The following is a 15,461-nucleotide window of genomic DNA, read 5'->3' as shown; positions in this document are numbered from 1 at the left end:
ATTAAAAGGAACAAATTTATTTCAATGACTCATGATAAACATTAAAATTCTTATGCAGAAGAAAGTATTAAAAATTAATTATCAAGCTAGAAATACATTCTTAAAAGGCTTTTATGAATTAAAGGTTTTTAAATTAGAATTTAATTTTTTAATAGATATAGGACTATTCAAGTTATCGATATCTTCTTGAGTAAGCTTTGGTATTTTGTTCATTTTATCTAAGTTATCGTATTTATGGACATAAAGTTATTTATAATATCCCCTAATTATTCTTAATTAGCCTTTTAATATGTATAGAATCACAGTGACAACACCTCTCTCATTCTCGAGATTGATATTTGTATCTTCTCTTTTTCTTGATTGTTTGGCTACAGGTTTATTAATTTTATTCTTTGAAAGAAACATGTTTTGTTTTCTTTAATTTTCTCTCTTGTTTTTCTGTCTTAAATTTCATTGATTTATGCTCTTATAATTTCCTTCCTTATGTTTGCTTTAGGCTTATTTTGCACTTGTCTTCTTGTTTAAGGTTAAAGATCATTAGTTTGAGACCTTTCTTCTTTTCTGATATAAGCAATATTGTTATAAATTGCCTTCAAAGCACTGCATTACCTCCATACAACAAATTTTGATATGTTGTATTTTCATTTTCATTCAGTTCAAAATGTTTCTTAATTTCTCTTGTCACTTCTTTCTGACCATGGGTTTTATTAGAAGCATGTTGTTTAATTTCTAAACAGTTGTTTAATTTCTAAATATTCTAAAAATTTCTGTTATTGATTTCTATTTTAATTCTGTTGCAGTTAGACAACATGCTTCATAAAATTTCAGTTTTTTAAAACGTATCGAAGTTTGTAACGTGGCCCAGAATTTGATCTGTCTTGGTGAATATTACAAATACATTTGAAAAGCATTCACGATCTGCTGTTGTTCAGCAAAATATTCTATAAGTGTCAACAAAGTCAAGTGTTTGGTAATGTTCAAGCCTTCTATAAACTTACTAATTTTCTGTCTACTTTTTCTATTAATTTTTGAGAAAGAAATGTTAGTCTCCAATTATAATTGTGAATATGTCTATTTCTTCCTTCATTGGTACACATATTTTACTTCATGTATTAGAGGCTCTGTTTTTAGGAGAACTGATCCCTATATCATTATCAATGTCTTTATTCCTGGCAATAAGTCTACTACATTTGATATGGCCGTCGCAGCTTTCTTTCAATTACAATTTGTGTGGTGTATTCTTTCTGTCCTTTTACTTTTAACATATCGATTATCTATGTCTTTATTTTTTAAATGGCTTTCTTGTCAAAAGTGTAACTGGGTTTTCCAGTGTGTCAATTTGTCTTTTTAATTGGTATGTTTGTTCCACTTACATTTAATTTGATATTATTAGATTATAGTAATATCAATTGATACCATCTGCTATCTCGGCAGACATTTTCAATTTGTCTTTTTTCATTCTTTTTTCCTTTTTTCCTGCATACTTTTTAATTGAGTATTTTTTTAAATAATGCATTAATAATTTTTAATATCTATTACATTTTGAAATGATAATATTTGAGATATACTAAATTAAATAAATATATTGTTGAGATTTAATTTACCCATTTCTTTTATTTATTTATTTATTCATTTATTAACGTTTATTTATTTTTGAGACAGAGAGAGACAGAGCATGAACAGGGGAGGGGCAGAGAGAGAGGGAGACACAGAATCTGAAACGGGCTCCAGGCTCTGAGCAGTCAACACAGAGCCCGACACGGGGCTCGAACTCACGGACCGCGAGATCATGACCTGAGCCGAAGTCGGCCGTTTAACCGACTGAGCCACCCAGACGCCCCTACCCATTTCTTTTTACTTCTTTTAATGTGGTTGTTAGAAAATTTTAACTTACATGTGTGGCTTTCATTATATTTCTCTTTTTTTGTTTTAATATATGAAATTTATTGTCAAATTGGTTTCCATACAACGCCCAGTGCTCATCCCAAAAGATGCCCTCTTCAATGCCCATCACCTCCCCTCCCCCTCCCTCCCACCCTCCATCAACCCTCAGTTTGTTCTCAGTTTTTAAGAGTCTCTTATGCTTTGGCTCTCTCCCACTCTAACCTCTTTTTTTTTTTTTTCCCTTCCCCTCCCCCATGGGTTTCTGTTAAGTTTCTCAGGATCCACATAAGAGCGAAACCATATGGTATCTGTCTTTCTCTGTATGGCTTATTTCACTTAGCATCACACTCTCCAGTTCCATCCATGTTGCTACAAGAGGCCATATTTCATTTTTTCTCATTGCCACGTAGTACTCCATTGTGTATATAAACCACAACTTCTTTATTCATTCATCAGTTGATCGACATTTAGGCTCTTTCCATAATTTGACTATTGTTGACAGTGCTGCTATAAACATTGGGGTACAAGTGCCCCTATGCATCAGTACTCCTGTATCCCTTGGGTAAATTCCTAGCAGTGCTACTGCTGGGTCATAGGGTAGGTCTATTTTTAATTTTTTGAGGAACCTCCACACTGTTTTCCAGAGTGGCTGCACCAGTTTGCATTCCCACCAACAGTACAAGAGGGTTCTCACGCCAGTCAGAGTGGCCAAAATGAACAAATCAGGAGACTATAGATGCTGGAGAGGATGTGGAGAAATGGGAACCCTCTTAATTGAGTATTTTTTATTCCATTTTATCACTACTGTGGGATTATTATTTATACCTTTTTTAAAACATCTTTTTTCATAGATACCTGTCTTAGTTCAGTCTGCTGTAACAAATTACCATAGACTGTGTGGCTCATAAATAACAGAAACTTATTTCCCACAGTTCTGAAAACTAAAAGTCCAAGATCAAGGTGATAGCATGGTTCAGTGAGGACCCTCTTCTTCAGTGAGTTCCAGTGAGGACCCTCTTCTAGGCTGCAGACTATGGACTTCTTATTGGACTTATTCTCCACGTGGTGGAGAGCAGAGAAGAGAAACAGGCTCTCTCACGACTCTCATGAAGGCACTAATCCCAACCATGAGGGCTTCATCTTTTTCCAATTACCACCCTAGGGCTCCCCCTTTTTCCTAATGCCATCACATTGTGAGGTAGAGTTTCAACAAATACATGGCGGGTGGGAGGACACAACCATTCAGTCCATAAGAGTGCTCTGGGGTTTACAATATACACTCAAAAAAATTTGTTTTAATGTTTATTTACTTTTGAGGGAGAGAGAGAAAGAGAAAGAGTACGAGCAGGGGTGGGACAGAGAGAGATGGGGACAGAGGATCTGAAGTGGGCTCTGCACTAAAAGCCTGATGCGAGGCTCAAACTCACAGACCCCGAGATCATGACCTGAGCCAAAGTCAGGTGCTTAACGGACTGAGCCACCCAGGAGCCCCTACAATACCCTACAATATGCATTTTTAATTAATTACCTTCTACCTTCAAATAAACTCCAGCATGGATGGCTTTACTGGTAAATTCTGCCAGACATTTCGGGAAAAATGTTTTTTTCATCAGCCACTATCAAGATCTTTTCTCAGCAGCTTGATTCTGATGTATCTGGGCATGGATGTCTGTGCTTGGGGTTTGCTAAGCTTCTTGAATCTTTAAGCTTGTATCTTTTGCCAAATTTAGGACGTTTTCAATCATTATTTCTTCCAGTACTTTTTTCTGTAACATATTTATTCTCCTTCTCTTCTAGAATTCCAGTGACACAAATGTTAAAACTTTTGGTCTTATCCCAAAGGTCCCTGAAACTATTCACTTCATTTTCAATCATTTTTACTCTATGGTTCCGATTAGGCATTTTCTATTGGTCTGTATTCAAAATCACTGGCTCTTTTCTCCGTCATTACCGTTTTGCTGTTGGGTCTATCCAGTGAGGGTTGTTTTCTGTTTTTTGTTATTTTTCAGTTTTAAACTTTCCATTTGGTTCTTAGGAAAACTCATAGAACTGTGCACTAATAAGGGTAAATTTTACTATCCATAAATTATACCTCAATGAACTTTATTTATAATAAACTAATTCTGTGCTGTACATAGAGGGGGGGAACAATGTGTGGTGCTGTTGTTCTATTAAGACACTGAAAAATACAATAAAATGAAACTAGTTGATCTCGATCATTTAGACATAAAAGACAAATGATCTTTTTTTAATTTAAAATATCTTGTGGCCAAAAATTACTATGGCATTCATAAGCAGATATTCTTAAAGCCAACCAAAAAGTTTGATTTGTCAATGCTACTCCCTTTGTGTACCTTGGTATATTAGAATAATAGTTATCTAGTATTGAGGAATTTCTGAAAACTTGGGGGTCTTTTTGGTCTTAAGAGAATTAATACATCAAGAAAGGCAATCTTTAGATTCCTTTCTCTTGCTTTAAGAAAGTAGCACAGATATTTATCTATATAATATTGTAACAGCTCCAGCAAAGAGTTTGGCTAACACTTCTCAGGAGCAGTTAAGTGATGGTAAGAATAGATAGTACAGAAATGTGAGGGAATAGTTTGTCTCTTAAAGCACCAAAGCTAATGAGTTCATTTCCTGATTTCAGAGATAAATTATTATTGTAACATAACCTACTTATAAATTGTGGGATCTTGTATCTCTTAGGATTTTTTTTTTTTTTTTTTTTGGTCAGTCAATTGAATTCTCCGGTTGTTCCCCTTTAAAATGAAGGGTTTGAAATCAGAAATCTATTTCTAAGGTCCCTTATAACTTCACAACTATTTGCCTTCAAAGACTCCTACTTCTTGTTTTATTTTATTCATCCTATGTAGCCTTTTGACTGAAATGTAGGAATACAACTTATTGAATTGGAAAAGTATGCAGCTGCCAAGCATTTTTCCAGTATTTTGAATAAAAATTCAAATAATCATGATTCAAATGATTCAAACTGTTAAGTACTGTTGACTAGTAAGATCACATCATTGATAACTAATTAGTAAAGACCCTGAAAAATAGCACATAGAAGTGAGTTTTCTAAAGGCTGAACTGTAACATAGCAGATATACATTTTCCCTCTTGATATGTTGAGACCACTAATTTGAAGACTCATGGCTTCTCACCATTGCAGTTTTGCAGCTTTTAAGAGAGTGCTTGAGATTTAAATGCTGAGGTGATTTCTAAGACTCACAAAGAAGTTAACTTAACCGTGGAATTGGTTGGCTCTTCTGACATTGTAAGAAAAAAACATTCACTGGTAAAATTTATTTTCTTTTTTCTTTGCCTACAGGCTACGCATATCCTTTAAATGGATGGTTCGAGCTTTCTCTGGATATTTAGCTACAGATCAACTCCTGCTTTTGTGGGATAGAATCCTAGGATACAACTCTCTGGAAATTCTTGCTGGTAATAAGTGCTTGTTTGTAAAACACATGCTGTTTCTATAATAAAGCCCCTTTACTTTCTTTTTTTTTTTTTTTTTTTGAGACAGGGAGAGACAGAGCATGAACAGGGGAGGGTCAGAGAGAGGGAGACACAGAAACTGAAACAGGCTCCAGGCTCTGAGCTGTCAGCACAGAGCCCGACGCGGGGCTCGAACTCACGGAACGCGAGATCATGACCTGAGCCGAAGTCGGATGCTCAACCGACTGAGCCACCCAGGCGCCCCAAGCCCCTTTACTTTCTGACATTCACCATCTGTAATTGCAGTTTGAGTCTATAGGTGTCTGTCATTTCTAATTCCTAAACATTTAATAGATTTACCTGCCTTAGAAGACAAGTACTGAAGTTCTGAGATCTAGATACTTCCGTGTAACTTCCCAATACTAGTGTATCCCGAGTCTTTTTTCTTTGCTCCGAGGAAAGTCCATTTCTCCTCCCCTGCTTTTCGTTTAGCCAGGGCTTACTGTCAGCTGCTGTGAAGTCAGCACAGTAGAGCGTAGGGATACGTCAGTCCTACTCCTGGCTTCTCTACCTTCGCACGTGTTCCGAGCCCCTTCTCAACCACGGCCTAAAATCTAAGCTGACACGGAGCCTCCCTGCGAAGTTGAAATCTCAGCTCTTCTGGACTTGAGTTTGAGTTCTGGACTTGAATGCAAAACCTTTTCCTTTTCGCTAACACCCTCTGACTCCTGGTGGTTGAGTTTCCCCTTTTAGGTATTTTCTTCAGCCAAAAAAGATTTCATCTGTTTTTTTCAGGAAGCCACAGATTGATCTCTTATTATAATTAAGCGGGTCTTATAATAGAGATACAAGACAACTGTATGATAATTCATAGGGCACAGATTTCTTGTTAATTATATTATTTTGCTTATCTTATACAAAATAATCTCAGTTATTTTAATCATTGGGATTATTAGGAAATTCAAATAAATAGCCCAAGGTTTTCACAACAATGGATGGAGAGCAGAAAAGCTGGCAGAGTGCTGGGTCCAAGCTTCTCCAGTTGTCTATATTGAATAAATTATCTAACCTGTGTGAGTCTTCATTTCCTTACCTTATATTGATAGCATTATCAAGATCCCACTCTGGGTAATTGTGGAAACAATGCTTCATTGAAGAAGTCCCTTTTCTCATAGAAGATTCTTTAGGTACCATATTAACATATTCTTGAATGCTGAGAGGTCAAGAATAATAGTATGTTAATTCAAAAAGCAAAATTAGAGTAATAATAAAGTTTCTTGAAGAAAAACATCACCCTTGGTGTAATCAGAGACACCACTTAATGGTGCTGCTAACAACTCCCAGTATCCTTCTGTCTCAATTGGATTTTGAGCCCATACAGATAGGCGTGAGGAAAGAAGGGTCTGCCCTCAGCTGTCTTGGCTGAATGGCAGTGATGCATAGAATCTACAGGGAGAGGAATCCTAGAGGGCATCAGGTATGATTCTTTTAGACGTTTCTGACAGGCGGTCCTCACCCTCTGCTTAAACACTTCAGTGTTGGGTTGTCCTTGTCTGACGAGTTAGCCCATCTCACTTCTGGATGACATGACTTGCTAAAATGTACTCCTGTTAAGCCAGGGTTATCATCATGTTTTTTCTACCCTTGCCTTTCCCCAGAGCCTTCTACTTTCCAGGCTAAGAAGCCTTGTTTTCTGCTACTGTTTCTCAGGCAACAGGATTGTAGACTTTCCAGCAAATAAATCTCCTCTGGGTGTATCATAAATTTTGAAGAGTGTTGTGTTTAGTTGCTGTTGTTGTTGTTTATCATTTCAAAATATTAGAGCATGTTAAAGAAAGGGGGCTCAGTATAAGAAAGTACTTTCTAATAATTAGGATTTTTCAAAACTAGAATGGGCTTTTTAATGGTCACCTGAAGGTTAAGAGGTTTTCTACTGTGAAAGAAATGTGGAATTGAAAGACCTTTAAGCCCTCTAACAATTTAAATGTTCTCATTCTGGGACTTATCACCCCTCAGCAAACTTATGTGAAAGAGAAATAAATGAATGTTGACTAACGCATTTCCTCGAAGCTAGGCACCCTGCTGGAGCTCAGAACATTAATAAAAACGTTACTGGGGCGCCTGGGTGGCGCAGTCGGTTAAGCGTCCGACTTCAGCCAGGTCACCATCTCGCGGTCCGTGAGTTCGAGCCCGGCGTCGGGCTCTGGGCTGATGGCTCAGAGCCTGGAGCCTGTTTCCGATTCTGTGTCTCCCTCTCTCTCTGCCCCTCCCCCGTTCATGCTCTGTCTCTCTCTGTCCCAAAAATAAATAAACGTTGAAAAAAAAAATGTTTTAAAAAAAAATAAAAACGTTACTGATGAACAGGTAGAAATGCACTCTGCACCGGTTTCCTACTTTCCCTGAACGGTTTTTAAAAAATCAGCAGGGAAGAATTACAGAACATGTAGAAATGGAACTAGACTCCCCTCCCATGAATTCAGATCAAGAGCCAGAGGATGAATAATTTCATGTAGGGGTACCCAAACTCATTGTTATTATTTCAGACATTTGGGGGGATGAATATTTTGGGACCACCTTTTTTGCCCAAGTTAGTTATTATATAGCCTTTAGAAGGTTTTAGTAAATATTACTAATTTAGTAAGTATTACTAAAAATTAATTATGAATTCATGAGGGTCTTTTGAGGAACAGTTTAAAGCAAAGGTGCCTGAATGTTTGTGATAGAGTTGCTTAGAATTAACGAGCATAGCTTAAACGGCCAAAAGTAAATGTTAGAGTCTCTCTACTTCATGTGAAGCATGGTTGCAGTTGAAAATATCCCAAAGTGGAGAGCTTTTCTCCTTGGCAAACAGAAGTGTTCTGCGGAAAGGCTGGGCAAATCAAACATGAGGCAGACGCAAAGGAACTTCTGTGATGTGACACCAAGATAAATAAAGGTTATGAGCACATAAGCACTTGGATGCTGAGGTCAATTAGTGGCCTGATCTTTTTTCCCCCCTCTTATCTACCTTTGGAAAAACAATTTCCCGCCATGTAAAACTCTTTCCTGCTACAGCAGAAAGTTTGGCCATCCTGTCAAGCCTTCACCAACTCTGTTAAATTATACACAAAAAAGGAAGTAGCCATCATACTCCTTAGCTTCTCAAATGTCTCCATTGTCAAAATGATTCTAGATATTAGGAAAACTATAGAGAAGTTGCTGGTCGAAAGAAATTATTTTCTTTGATACTCTTATAAACATAGACACTCAGTGACGCTAAAGTACTTAAGTTTTCTCCTTTTCAATTAAAAGGTAAAAGTCTTTGTCCCTGATCTCTTGCATCCCTTGTTACAAATTAAATAATCCCATCTGATTTGGCTTTTTTAAGTTTTGTTTTACCACTACCATCTTCCCCCCACCCCCCGCGCGCCCCCGGAATTTTCCGGGCTAACTGGTTGGAATGCTTTTTTTTTTGCCAGACTGTCCAAAATCTATTGTACCCTAAAAAATGCCTGTGTTTCCCAGTCTGGTCTGGTTGCTCTGTGCCTCTCTCTGGGAAAATTAAGAGGTCTGGATGTTGACGTCTACTCCCAGGATCATCATAGCATCATCCTTCAGGCCATCTCTGGAAAACCATTCCGAAGGGCAGCAGAGAGGACTCATAGGAAAGCACCCAGATTTTCATGTCAGGGAAGACTCATTACTACTTACCTTCAGTCTAAGTGCTAAGAGTGGTTAGATGCTTAGGCTCCAGAGCCAGGGTTAAGTTCTCACTCCACTGTTTTCTACCTGTGTGGCTTTGAACATGTCATCCAAATTCACTGGGCCCCAGTTTCCACCTTAATGCAATAGGGCTAGCAATGGTTCTTAACTCAGAGTTGGTATGAGAACTATCAGTAGCATGTTGTGATTCCCACAGTAAAAATGTATTTTAAAAAACTATCTATTTGGATTAGCTCTGCCAGAAACTCAGGAGCCAGTCTTTCAAATAATTTTGAAGATTTCTTACCATTTATTTCCTAAATTTCAAGGACTTGTGGGGTAGAGAATAAACTACCACCACTGGTGATGGAAGAGAAAAAAGGGGGGAGAAGTCAAGAGCCATCCTTAGGCTTGTCAGCACCTTGTCAGGGCACCCACCTCTCACATGGGTCCTTTTGCTGGCCATGATGATGCACTGCCACATGTGGGGCTTTGTGACAGATTATGTAAGAAGAAAGATTACACGTTAGCATTACTTTCTTTTCATAGGCATATGTAACGTATGCAAACGTTGCTTTCCACTCCATGTACATTATTGACCTTCAAGGTGTCCTATAATTTTTTTTTTAAAGTTTCAACTTCTTTTTCCTATAGCCAACGTTAATGTAAATTTCAGGATCAGTCCACAGCAGCTCTCCCCACATACCTATCCACTTACGACACTCTAAGAAAGTCAATGCTGAGTATAAAAGTATAACAAAATATTATAAAAATATTTTTTTAAGAAAATGCTTTATTGCCACATTTCTATCGGGACCTCTTGAGACATATGAAACGTGATCTGATAAACTTGAAAATACAGTCTCCATATAACTTTTCAGAATCCTGTTGCGTTAGTAAAAAACACCTGCGTCAAATAAACCTTTAATTGTAAGTAATCATTAGATCTCCGTGCCATTTAAAAACTTGTAATTTAAGTTACAGGCATGAAAGAAATCATTTCTAAAAACGGCTCTTTTAAGACCACTGAATTTTCCTTTTTCCCCAAACTATGGGATTCAGTTTATCTATCCGCCGGGCACTCTGTTCTCCAGAGGAGATCATTTCCCTTCGTCGCAGGACCTAAACTGCAATGCATGCGTGCAAGTCACGTAAAGCATCAGTTCTGGGCTCTCCTAGGGGGTTGTGGGCATAGCAGTAAATTTGTCGGGCTGATGAGTAGGTCAGCAGTTGAAATAGTGTGCATTCTTTTCCAGTCCTGGCAGCTGCTGTGTTTGCTTTCCGAGCAGTGAACCTGATGGAGGTGACATCACTGGCTGCAGCTGAAGTAAGGATAAGTTTCACTGGGACAGGATGGAAATAGTTCCTGAGAGAGTGCCAGGCTTGGGCACTTCAGTCTCAGATGCATAGGACACACATTACTCATAGCCTCATTTCTTCACTTGGGTAAAGCCTATAAGTTTCGAGCTAAGGAATATTAAGTATTCAAGATTCCTTAATTAGTTGAGAACAATCTTCTTGTGAAGGAGTCACACACAAGATTATATAGGAAACCATTATAACTGTTACGGGAAACCAGACACCCAGTAGTTGTAGTAGAAACTATTGGAGCCCAAGTTGCATTTTCTTATTGCACACGTCCACATGTTCTGCTAGAACAAAGAAAATCTAGTCAGGAGAGTTAAAGAGCATGCGTTTGGATGATACAGTAAAGATACGTAGGCGCTTTTTTTTTTTTTGGTCATTTAAAATAATGAGTTAATGTTTTAATGTTTCTTTTCAATGGTATAATTTATACCTGACACACAGTTCAATTAAATAGCGGCTTACCATATTACTCTATTTGTTTTTTCTCATAGAAATTTAAATGATACCCTTAAAATAGCTGCCGACATTCTTTGCTTAAAGGGAAAAGGATGTTTATGCGTCTTGCAACTGAATAAACATTAGTTCCGTCTCAAAAACGATTTCCTAAAGCCAGATACTCCTTATACTAGTATAACAGGACCAAGATTCATAATGTACGTTTATTTATAGAAGCAAGTTGAAATATTAGACCTCTTATAAACTCATGCTACCTTGTATATTTGAAGAAGGCTCAAGGCAAAAGTCCAGGTTATTTTCTACTGCACGTTTTAGCGTTTTGCACATGTTCTAACATTAAGATATTGAGAAAAGCGAAGGGAGGTCGTAGCTTCAGGACAGGTTTTTAGGACGAATGTGAAGAACTCAGAAAGTGTGTCAAAGCCAGAATTGCATGGCAGTGGTGTTTCTGTTGTGCTGTATTTCATAGGCTTCCTTTTGCCAGTTAGAATACTGACATTAACAATTCTTTTTGTTTTGTTTTTTTTTGTTCCAGGCAGTTCTTGCTGACCTTTCTACCTTAAAAGTTATGCCTCTTCTTCAAATTTTTCTGTTTGCTACTGTCACCTGATCTCCTTCAAGGTCACTGACAACACATCTAGTTTTTTTCATTAGAAAATAATCATGAACTATGCAAACTCTGCATAAAACCAAAATTAAACTTCGCATATACGCCAATAAAGATCATGTTCCCTCTTCAGTTAAACCTAAGTCGTTTTTCACTTTTTGAAACAAAGCTCTGCGCACCAAATGTTCCACTGCATGCTGCTGATTTTCAAGAGAGAAGCAATAGACATAACTTCTGCTAAACTGAGCATACTATATACATAATCCTGACTTGTAAAAGGCATGTAACAATATATGCAATAAGAACTAAAGACACTGTAATAAACTTGAAGAGGTAACGTAGCCTCTGGGACAATTTTCTTCCGTCAGTTTGTAAGTTTATCTCTAGATAATGTATCATTTTGTCTTATGAGTTGTTCTTCACTCAGAGCCAGGGGTGGAGTAGAATGTGGGAAGACTGGAAAAAGGTAATGGAATTCAAGTGTGCTTTGGTGTTTTTAACACCTTTTGTCTCACCAGTGATCTTCTAGATCCCTTTCCACTTTATTTCTCCCTTAAAGGTCTCTACTGGGGAAGGTCAAATAACAGTTGTCTCCATCTGACAATATTTATTCATCACTTTCCGAAAAAAGAAAATTACGGAGTGATCCCTTCAAACTTCTCAACCTTCCATCTCTTGCCTTGAAGACTTGACCCTGCTGAGGCCTGTTGCCAGGTTCTCCCACTTTGGACATGCGCAAAGAGGGCATCACGGATTCGATGAAGGGAATGAAGAATCAAAACCGTATCCAATTTTGCTGAATCTTTGTTTAACAAGATTTGCTTCTAGGGCAGAGCATCTGAGGAACTAGAAGTAGGTACTATACGTTCATTTTGGAACTGAAGACGCGGGGCGCCTGGGTGGCGCAGTCGGTTAAGCGTCCGACTTCAGCCAGGTCACGATCTCACGGTCCGGGAGTTCGAGCCCCACGTCAGGCTCTGGGCTGGTGGCTCGGAGCCTGGAGCCTGTTTCCGATTCTGTGTCTCCCTCTCTCTCTGCCCCTCCCCTGTTCATGCTCTGCCTCTCTCTGTCCCAAAAATAAATAAAAAACGTTGAAAAAAAAATTAAAAAAAAAAAAAAAGAACTGAAGACATTATGCAAGGCATCAGTCTTATTTTGGTCTTTATTATAAGTGAGTCTTTATTATAATTATTTTATATGACTTGCAAAAGACCTACCACATCTGTCATTCAGAATAATAGAATATGAAAAAAAAGTGTCCAAATTCAAGATGCTGATCATTCCAACAGAACTTTGAATCAATAGATTGATATTCTCACTGAATGCTTAGCATTGTATTTTGTCCAAATGTATTTCCTGAGTCTTTAATTTAAAGAGTATGTATTAATTAGGAAGTGAATGAGGTTTAGCTCAGCCTACAGGTATGCCGGGGTTTGATATAACTAGTTCTTAATTTGAAAATCTTTATATATGCTTTATTCATCAGGTACCTATTGAAAAGAAAATCATAATTTCTTATTCAGGATCGATTCTTAAGAAAGCCCATTTCAGTGCTTTGGCAAGTGATTCAGTTATAATCCTATGCTTTGCCATGCGCTGCGTGCAAATGCACATTCATCACGAAGATATAAGCACACCCTTTGACTATTCTCTCTCTTTCTTCCCTGTTAGGGAGAGAGCGTTTTAAATGATTAAGGTCAGATGTGTATAGATATGCTCATTGTCGGTTTATTTAAGAGAATATTCATAAGCCTTTTTAAAAGCAGCAATGTAGTGGTCTCATAGAAAAACTAGACTTGAGAGTTTTTGTCCTGGCTGTAAATCCCTAGATAATTTAATCTCTCTTATCTGTAACTGGGTGGCCCCCCCCCCCCCCCCCGGCAGCAGGAAATTATTTGTTTGTGTTTACCTTACCAGGTCGAGTAAGACCAAATGAGAAAATATATTTGAAAGTGATTTTTTTTTTTTTAACTGCAAAGCACCAAGCAAGTACAAGCTGTTGTTGGTAATTAATTCTAACTATGACATTTTAAGGCCAAGTGGCGGAAGATAATATATGAGGAATGCTTGACTTCATTAGCCTCTGTCTGACTTTAGTTGGTCACTGGAGACTGGGACCACACAAGATGAAACATGGAGCGTGGCATAACCGATCCTTCCATTTGAAGCAGGCGGCTCCGGCCCGTAGTTCTGAAGCTGAACCCCAAAGCTTCTGCACGTTTCGCTGCTGTCACAAACCCTCGGCCAGGCTGCTCTTAGCTTCTTGTTAAAAAATTGCATCAAGGGCAGTCAGGCTGTCTTTCCCACTCTGCCTCTCGCTGCACTCTGCACACGGCTCCTCTTGGCTTTCTTCCTCCTGTGTCCCCCCCACCCCGCCGCCTGCCAACCCCTGAAACCCTCCACATATGCTCTGCTAGGGTCACAAGGACCTAAGCGACCAGGGCTAACTGTGTCGTCTTTCCATCTGTGGCATTCACACTGATGGTGAAATAGCCTAGTAGACATTGTATTTGGCTCTTCTGGATTTCAATTCACCTACTAATGTCATATGTATGACTTTATATTATGGAAGAGTTCATCGAACAGACTTTCTGATAGAACTTTTTGGTAATAAGACGTTCCAGCTAACTGCAATTTCCAGCTGGTCTTAACTGCATAGCACCCCTTACACTCAGCATGTACTCACTCTTCCTATTTTGTAGAGAAAATAAAGACCACTAGGGTTGAACCCCCTCAGTATTCCACTTGAAAACTTAGCTTTATTCCCCCTATGCTTATCTCCTTCCTTCTTTTCTCAGGAAGTGTCTAATCTATGCCTACAGCTCTCTAAATACAGGTTCGGTTTGTCACTTCACGCATAAAAATTAACACCCTGTTGCTTAAAGGATAAAGTCCAGGCTCTGTAGCATAGCAGGGAAAATTCACCACAGCTTGGTCTTTCCACTCTAGGCCCCCACTTGGATCCATTATCCTATCCTTAAGTTTCACCAGGTTACTTGCTGAGCCTCAGCCAGCTATGGCCATGCACCTTGTCTCTGGCAGAAGGACCTCCAGACTTCAAGGCCCATTTCAAGGCCTATTGTGGAGTATCCTAGAGTCTATAAACTGGAATTAATTATGCCCTTGTCTTTGTGCTCATAAAACTGTTTATCCACTAATACAGGTGCTTAGAATATTGAGTGACAGTTTTTTGTATGTATGTTGATTCTCACATTATTTTATCCTGAAGGCAGTTTTCAGTGACCAGGCGGCCTAAGTATGAAGGACGAAAGGCAAATTTTCCATTTGTGTGTGTATCCCCTGACTTGTTCCAAGAATTGTTGAGATCTGTTTTTCTTGAAACTTAATTCCTTCTAAGTATCTGCTAGTCTCCCTTCTTCCACAAAGGCTCTAATTTTTATTTGGGAATTCCTTCCCCTCCTCCTCCCCCCACCCGCCGCCCCCACCCCACATGCTTCAAATGAGGCTGACTCCATCCCAGGACCTCTGGGTCCTGGCCAAGCCGGTCACCACATATCCCTCTTGGCCACAGGGATTGCTTCAGGATTAGTGCAAAAATCTAAGACCAATGAGGACCAATGAAACTTGATTGCAAGACTTTGGTTTAATCTTTCAGGAAAGCGGGGTGTAAAAAAGAGAGGATACGGGGCACCTGGGTGGCTCAGTCAGTTGAGCGTCTGACTTCGGCTCGGGTCATGATCTCATAGCTCGTGAGTTCGAGCCCCGCATCAGGCTCTGTGCTGACAGCTCGGAGCCTGGAGCTTGCTTCGGATTCCATGTCTCCCTCTCCTGCCCTCCGCTGCTCACACTCTGTCTCTCTCTCCTTCAAAAAAAATAAACATTAAAAAAAATTAAAAAGAGAGGATATAGGGTCTGGAGCTGCTGCCTAGAAATGGAAAGAGTGAAAAGCTGCCCTCTTGACCTGGTTGATCCCCCAGTCACATTCTACCAGTCTGCTCCCGGACTGGCACGTTATGTGAGCCAAAAGATTCTCTTTGCAACAGAAAGGATCCTAACTGAA

The 15,461-nt window shown here is 38.9% G+C and overlaps 1 protein-coding gene across 3 annotated transcripts in view; it reads left to right on the top strand.

The window, feature by feature from the left end:
- The window catches only part of TBC1D19 (TBC1 domain family member 19), a 145,250-nt gene extending 133,469 nt beyond the window's left edge, over nt 1-11,781 (top strand). For 2 of the 3 annotated variants that reach the window (XM_040486269.1, XM_040486288.1), the window contains 3 exons: nt 5,216-5,331; nt 10,266-10,336; nt 11,369-11,781. In XM_040486269.1, coding sequence (XP_040342203.1) covers nt 5,216-5,331; nt 10,266-10,336; nt 11,369-11,443 — 262 coding nt within the window. In that variant the 3' untranslated portion in view covers nt 11,444-11,781. Of the gene's footprint in view, nt 1-5,215; nt 5,332-5,820; nt 7,093-10,265; nt 10,337-11,368 lie in introns of those variants that run through there. The other variant, XM_040486280.1, reaches the window with a different exon arrangement.
- The last annotated feature ends 3,680 nt before the right edge of the window (nt 11,782-15,461 follow it).

This window comes from Herpailurus yagouaroundi, unplaced genomic scaffold (assembly GCF_014898765.1).
Source record: "Herpailurus yagouaroundi ecotype Mexico unplaced genomic scaffold, PumYag 28, whole genome shotgun sequence".
NCBI lineage: Eukaryota > Metazoa > Chordata > Mammalia > Carnivora > Felidae > Herpailurus > Herpailurus yagouaroundi.
The sequence above is the reverse complement of the archived record's forward strand: the minus strand, read 5'-3'. Positions and strand labels throughout refer to the sequence as shown.